The sequence below is a fragment of the Corythoichthys intestinalis genome, chromosome 22 (genome assembly GCF_030265065.1).
Source record: "Corythoichthys intestinalis isolate RoL2023-P3 chromosome 22, ASM3026506v1, whole genome shotgun sequence".
NCBI classification, from domain to species: Eukaryota; Metazoa; Chordata; class Actinopteri; order Syngnathiformes; family Syngnathidae; genus Corythoichthys; species Corythoichthys intestinalis.
The window spans coordinates 19389380-19397134 of record NC_080416.1 but is presented as its reverse complement, the minus strand read 5'-3'; the positions used below and the strand labels follow the sequence as shown (position 1 = coordinate 19397134).

General features: G+C 39.3%; 1 protein-coding gene across 1 annotated transcript; it reads right to left on the bottom strand.

Moving 5' to 3' along the window:
• Nucleotides 1–710: 710 nt before the first annotated feature.
• On the bottom strand, nt 711–5200 carry irx4b (iroquois homeobox 4b). Its single transcript, XM_057827941.1, has 6 exons — nt 4831–5200; nt 4543–4728; nt 4314–4426; nt 3651–3807; nt 3232–3385; nt 711–3160 (listed from the first exon to the last, which is right to left on the bottom strand). Exons 1-6 carry the CDS (start codon nt 4873–4875, stop codon nt 2586–2588), a joined length of 1230 nt encoding a protein of 409 aa, XP_057683924.1. The 5' UTR covers nt 4876–5200; the 3' UTR covers nt 711–2585.
• Nucleotides 5201–7755: the final 2555 nt, after the last annotated feature.

Sequence of the window (7755 nt, the reverse complement as noted above, 5' to 3'; positions counted from 1 at the left end):
AAAACCTTACTTTAAATCTCTGGTAAATAGTTTTACGCACTTAAAATAAAGTTCTGTCCAATTTTGACTATGATGGCCACTCTTTGACAAATGCAATTATATGTAAAAGTAAGGTAAGTACATTAGTAAAACAGTTCACCTTTTCAAGAAATTATATATTTTTTAAAGTTTCAATATTTTGACTGGATATGTCACTCTACCCTTGTTATTTTTAACTTGATGTGTTTTCAGATTGATTTTTAAGACCCTTAAGTAAAAAGGGAAAACACTTACAGTACATTCTCAGGAGAAAACATCTGCCTTCAACTGTAGAGAGCGAAGGCAAGTGTGCACTCATAGCTCTTAACCCCACTCAGAACGGGGTCAACTTCTCATCCTGATACCATGTGATACCCTTCATGACTCCTACTTCTTTAAAGCATTCCTTTAAATTGTATTATTCTGATCGTTACGCATCGAGAGAAGGTGAAAGAAAAAGCACAAGTTACACGCGTCTCGCACTTAACAGGAATTTCTGTCAGCGAGTTGAGGAAAGAAAAACTTCACAAAAATAAGAAGTCAGATGTCATTATTTATCATCTTAAGTCTTATTTATTTATGAAGCAGAAAGAGAATGAAATTCTCGGATGAATTCATCCTGAATTATTTAATGTGAAATGGTTAATTCCATACAAAGCCTGGGAAGATCCCTCCTCTGTTCTGATAAATACTTTATCACTGCTCCTAAATCGAAAACAGGAGAACAATGGTGGTGGTGGTGAGGGGGGGAGACATAATTTCTTGTTGTTCTATGTTTTAAAACCAATAGTTTAAGTGCTTTTAGTGCTAAACTTGACAGTTTTTTCCCCACAATATTTTAAGGAGATACGATACACCATTTAATGACAACGGTGCCGTCGGTATTACATTGTTTCTTTCCATCATGTCTAATTGTTTGTAGTGTGAAGTCACTGAAGTGGATACACGTAGCACCAATAACTGCGCCAGTGGCACTCGCTTAAAATTACTTAAGTTTTATGAGGCATTTTACTGGCATAACGTTGTCTCGAATTCCCAGGATGCCAAAGTCAAAAGATGCCTAATGAAAGGGGACGCATGGCTGATTGCAGCTATATCTGGAGCTCGGCTGGAAGTGGCATCGATTTAACAATTTAGCAGCACCCTCCTCTGTGTGTTTCCATTAGTCACGGCTGAATACAATCCACTTCCCCCATTTCACTCCCTCAAACCACACACTTGCATAAACTCACACACACACATCCCGGCCACCGAGGAATAGAGCAGAATCACATTGTTTTAGAGGATTTAGAAAATTTGAGAAATATAGTGGTAAACTTGTGTAAGGACATATAACTATATTGAACCTTTTATTCTTGTTACTTCTGTGAAGGTTAGCATGCACGAGAGCAGAATCACCGTCCTACTATGAAATATATGTTAATAAACATAATTTAGATGGACTTCATTTCAAGATTTCTGTTGCAAGAATTCCATGAAAATGACCGACTGACAACTACAGTATAATCCCTGACGCACTTATCACATTATTAACCAAAATATGGTCAAAGTAGGTCTTTCAAGATTTTAAGTACTTTTTTCATCAATGTATTTTCTGTGAATTACAGCTTTAGCGCTAAGAAATCAGTACTGTAAATTATTTTTATTAGAATGCCCATCAAATGTTGCCAACTAATCTAACTTCAGTCAATTCAGTTTCCTTACCACTTAGTATCCTCACACGGGAAGATCCCGGACTGTTAGCCACCGTATTACAGGTGAAGTAACTTTCTATTACTTATTATCCAAACCCAAGATGATTAATGTCACTTAAGGTAAAACTAGAATGTCAAAAAAATGTGAATGTTACGGGAAAGTTTATTTATTATGGAAATAAATATTCCATGAAATTTTTAGGAAGTGTATTTATATTTGGGTTTGCATTTACCGTAAACTGTGTAGCCATGAATACAGCATATAAACTACAGTTATTAACATTATAATTTACTTAAGGATCTTTTACAACAATGCACAACGCACATGCTTTTTAAGGCTCAGTCTCTTTTCTCTAATAGATTGAAAAAATAACAGTTTTTGAGGATATTTTGACACGTTTGCATACTAAAGCAAGATATTATTTTTTAATTGTGAATTGATTCTTGGTAGTAAAAGATGTCCTTTCTTTTAAAACATGCTGAAAAACATAACTTTTAGGATCATGGTTGCGTGTGCAGATGAAGAAACCATTTCAGAATTCATATTTTACAAGGAATCATTGAAAAATATTCAGTTACTGTGTTTTTTTAATAATCTCATGGCATTTAGATTATTGTGATAGGAATATGTGTCAAAGTAAAAATTTGGAACAATATCAACAAATGTAAAATAGACTCCTCTTACTGTCCTGTCACATGACCTAGAATTCTTCGGGTCATTGAGATGAGACATCTACCTCCAGAATCATTGTGCATTTTATGTTAGCGGTGATACACAATACAATGTGGATTTTGTGAAGACTCATTTGGTCACAACACCAAAATACAAACTTAACAAGTCCAGTAGCCTTTGAAAATGACAGTGTTGGGCTACTACAAAGATGTCGTTGATCTTACAAGTTCAAAAGATTGTCCTGATGTTCTGTTGCTCATGGCTGTGTCATTCAAACCTTTCCAGGCATCAGATGCCTTTGACTGGTGGAATGGCACACCATGGAAAACGCCGTCCACCCACTCTCTAAGTGTGTCCACTGGTGATTCCTGCCGCCTGTCTGCTTTGGGTAGTGCCATGTTTGATGGAAAGCCAGGAGAGGATGAGTTGGTCAACAGCATACATGGTGGATATTCTGGTTCCAAGCTGGGATCCAGAGATACAGCAGTGTGAGCAATGGACCAGATTTTGGGTTTGATGTCTGTATCGTGTGCATCTGGCATTGAATAGAAGGTGGTGGTCTGGTCTTGAACCGTTGTGACTTTAGAGAAGTCTGGTGACAATCTCTCAGAGCTGTGCAGCGGCTCGGAGTTGTACGCAAGGTGACCATGTGGATTGTTTGAATTGACTTCACTGTCCTCGGGTATGAACTGCGGCTTTGGTTCACAGTCGGACGCATCAGACTCCAAAAGGTCGAAGTCTTCAAGATCACTCTGCAGGTCAGCAGACTGTTGATCTAAGGAGCACGTCAGTTTGTACTAAATGACCTAAATCAAATGAAGTACAAATCGATTTTGGGGCACTTACCTTGGTGGTCTTTATCACCTTTAAGTGACTTTTCTGCGTCGTCACTGTCTTCATCACGACCTCTGTCATCTGAGCTTTTACAAGCTCGTGGCGACCATGTCACCTTGTTCTCCTTCTTCAGCCTCCTGCGGGCATTGGCAAACCATGTAGACACCTGAGGAAGTAACAGAAAATGTGTCATTTACAGTATGTCAAAGAATGATATCACATTCATACTTTTGTCACTGCCACTTTTAGAGCTTGAAAACATAATGTTACACTTCAACTTTTTGGAAAATGTTAAAACTGGTTTTAGAGTCTCATAATCAGTCCAAAGTTCACGAAACATTGCTGAATATGCCCTGAATGATAGGAAGCCCTCGTACTTAATTTGAAGTTTTAATGGATGAGTGACTGGTAATATTGAAGTTTGTGCTCACTTGTGTGAGGGTCATCCTGGTAATGATTGCCAGCATGATTTTCTCTCCTTTAGTGGGGTAAGGATTCTTCTGGTGCTCTTGCAGCCAGGCCTTCAGGGTGCCAGTTGTTTCCCGGGTAGCGTTTTTACGCCGTGAAGCTCCTTCCGAGGAGGAATAACTAAATAGTTGAAGAAGCATTAGTGTGTCGCGGAAATCTCATTTTGCATTAAAAACTAAAAAATCTTTACAATGAGTATTTTAAAAATATTTTTTAATTAATATTGAGCACAAAATGTGGATATTGCCTACCAAAGTTATTTCGGTGGACTTCTGCAAGCTCACACATTTTATATATTAAGTCTCAGTTGTGAGCATTACTATCAAGCTGTGGTGTCTAATATTTTGGATGTTTTGTTACCTTAGCAAGGGAAATATTTCGAAACACCTCTCATGATGACTCAAATTTCAAAATTACTCAGTTAAACTAACAGAAACTCACAGTGCTTTAGTGGAAAATTATTAAATAGCGAAGGTGTGCTTAATGTCGTGCCATTAAGTTCAGCGCGAAAAGGATCAATCCATTATTGTGCTTCAAATTTAGATTGTTTTGAATTATAAATAATAATAAATGAATAAAATAAGTAATTTATCAATAAAATAATAAAAACTGAAATACATACTTACCCATATCTGTCATAAGAATAATGTCCAAATGTATATTCATAAGGATAGTAACCAGGCGTCTGAGGTGTCCCCATGTGTACAGAAGCAGCTACACTTTTAGGTTGCAATGTTCCCTGCAATTACAGTTAATACATATTCATTCATTACTTAACATCACTGCAGGCGCCCAGAAATTACATACATAGCGCTCTTTTTCAGCAACACATTGAAAACTTTTTGTGAAACTCACTCTGGAATACAGTGAGGTGGGGTCGCCGGTACAGGTGTTATAATACGCTTGACGCTTTGGGTAAGGGTTGCAAACACCGATGCTGCTGCCAGAGGTGAGCTGGTGGCCCGGCGAGCGCAGAGCCGGGTGGGACTGAGGGGATCCCGGCTCCAGACAGCCAGCTAGAGGGCTCGTGGTCATCAAAAACTTTCAAAACAATTGCAAAATCGTCTGCACAGTTATTGCCCATCCTCATGAAAATCTACAATCACACAAAATGAAACAATAATCTAGTTAAACTCACTGTACCTGTGGTGAAGTGGAGTAAGAGTATCCCAGCTGAGAGTAAGCCATGGTGGAAATAAGATCAGCGCATAGGTATGCCTTCAAAAAGCATCTGTTCCCCCCTTAAAAAAGTCAACTTCTGTCACTTGTCCAAACTATATGAACGTTATATTCATCAAACACAGAATTATAGTATCTGGCGCCTAATCCAAAGTTGGTCGCTGGTTTTTACGCAGACATTTACGCACCACTTTCATTTTCGAAAAAAGCGCTAATGAGAGTTGGAAAAAGTAATTTCCCTCGGTGCTCCGCCGTTACTCCGCGCTCTCTGAACTGTCACCGGCAGCCTTGAGTGCGTCCCTGCTATCACAAGAACACAGCTTGGGAGGATGAGTGGAAGATCAAACCAAGAAGCCCTCCGCGCAGCGTCTTCCAATTTAAGGCGCGCCTCTGTGACGTCACTCAATGCTTGGTGCGCGTCGTCCGTGGCTCACGCGAAGGAGACTCGCTTAATTAATTCTCTTCATTTCAGCTCTTATTCAACAATAAAGGAGCCATACCGACTAGCTCTGGGCGTAATTTGAATGTCATCAATTCCCTTTTCTAAAACGCACATTACTTAGGCTAGAGAAGGGGAACGTGATGCCTTGACACCACATTGACACAAGATGATTGATGACTACAACCTGGTATTAACATAATCATTTTGGCCCTGTAGTTGAGATAACTTGTCACCATGGAGAAATCTCCCTGTCATCAACTCATTCACTTCTAGGGGGGTGTTCAAGTCCCCTATGTAAGCAAATTAATCAAAGAATAAACAGCCAGCATTCCCTTGAGTAAGCACATTTACCAAGTGAATGACTTGTCATGTTTTAATGATAAAGCTTTAAACGTTTTTATCCCTTTCAAATTGAATTTACACTTGACCGCTTTTTATTCAATGGTGTAATATTCACCCGGTCATAATTTCAGCTCTAGATTGTTTACCCCCAAGGTAAAATAAATTGCCCTGGGAAACTATTGATGTAGTTCTTTTAGTTCTGGCTCAGAGTCTTATGATTTACCCAAGGAGAACATCTGTATGTGAAAAGGAAACTTTAGAAGCACTGAATGCTGTAAGGATGCAGGAAGAATGTTTAAAAGTAGAATGGAGCAAGAGGATGTGAAGGGGTAAAAGGACCAAATATTCCCAGTGCAACCAGAGTAATGCAGGAACAACAAAGCTGCATCAGAAAACATCCTCGGCCCCACCGGAGCAAGGGGAGGGGGCGATGCTGCATCTGTGTACCTTCTCTTGATTGACATTCCATTTGTCCCGTGAAAGGTGCTCATATAGTGAACACGGACTAACTGTCTACACGCTCATCTGTGCTCAAAGCTCGGAAATGAAGTTATCTCCATGCCTCACCGTCGCCCGTCTTTGCACAAAACATATGCCAGTCAAAGACAATAGCAATTTGTTTCGCTAGTGACAATGAACATGAGCGGGTACTTGGTTGCATTTATTGGGAAAAAGTTGTTAGTTGCTCATCTCTGTTCCTATACGGTCACTATTCAATGCATACATTTTATTTCTCTCTTTTTGAATATTCAATGAGCTACTTATATATTAATATACGGTGTCTTTATAAATTTATGGACTTTCTCCAGTAAGTATATATATATATTTCGTAGGGCCCTGCGTTCGTTAGACCGTGATTATATCTTTTTGATCGTGCTCCCCTCACATCAATCATTCATTTAAAAATGCTTCATGAAAGAGGAGGACGGGGAAAAGTGCATTCTTATTCTACCCTCCGTGCATCCTGCTCCAGCTATTATGCAGGAGGTGGGACAATGGGGTTAATGATAGAAACATGTTAATGTGAGAGGAGGGCGGCAGAAAGGCACTGTGCATATTGTTTGTGAGAAAAGCCCAAACAACTCCAATCACAAGTTCCTTCAATCACAAAGCGCCGCATTTGAATATTTTCTACCTTAAAGTCTGAGACCTATGCAATTTTAATCTGTGTTTAACATGTAGATGCTTTTTGAGCCTCGCCCTCATTTTGAGTTACTTACCTTGGAAACAAATTTCTGTGGATGAGTTTTTAGACTAAAGAACTGAAGAAGGGTGTATGATGACTGGTAGAAACAGGATTATTGTTTAAAATGGCACCAAAATGATCATTTTTTTGTCAAAGTTTGTGCCAATAAATGCAGTTCAATATCAAATACTTGTAACTGATTGAAAATATCCAATACACACTGATCAAATGTATTCACCTCCAGTGCCCTCCATAATTATTGGCACCCCTGAAAAAGATGTGTTTTTTAGCTTCTAATTTTTTTTTTAAATTCAAATTATATGGTACCTTAATGGAAAAAAAGAAAAAAAATCCAACCTTCAATACAAGTGCATTCATTCAGTGGGGGAAAATCCCACAAAAAGAAAAAATTATATGACTTCAAATAATGTGTGTCACAATTATTAGCACCCCTTGCGTTAATACTTTGTACAACCCCCTTATGCCAACAAAACAAGGTCTGGGGACTAAGATGGCCATGGGAGGAGCTTGTTTTTGCCAAGATTTCTCACACAAAAATACACACATTCCCAGGCTTCAACTGGGACCGTGTGCTTGGGTCAGATGAGACCAAGATTGAGCTTTTTGGCAACAACCACTCTAAGTGGGTCTGGCGTGCCACGAAAGATGCGCATGCTGAAAAGCACCTCATACCCACTGTGAAGTATGGGGGTGGGTCAGTGATGCTGTGGGGCTGTTTCGCTTCCAAAGGCCCTGGGAACCTTGTTAGGGTGCACGGCATCATGAATGCTTTGAAATACTAGGACATTTTAAATCAAAATCTGTTGCCCTCTGCCCGAAAGCTGAAGATGGGTCGTCACTGGGTCTTTCAGGAAGACAATGGCTCGAAACATATGGCCAAATCTACACAGAAATGGTT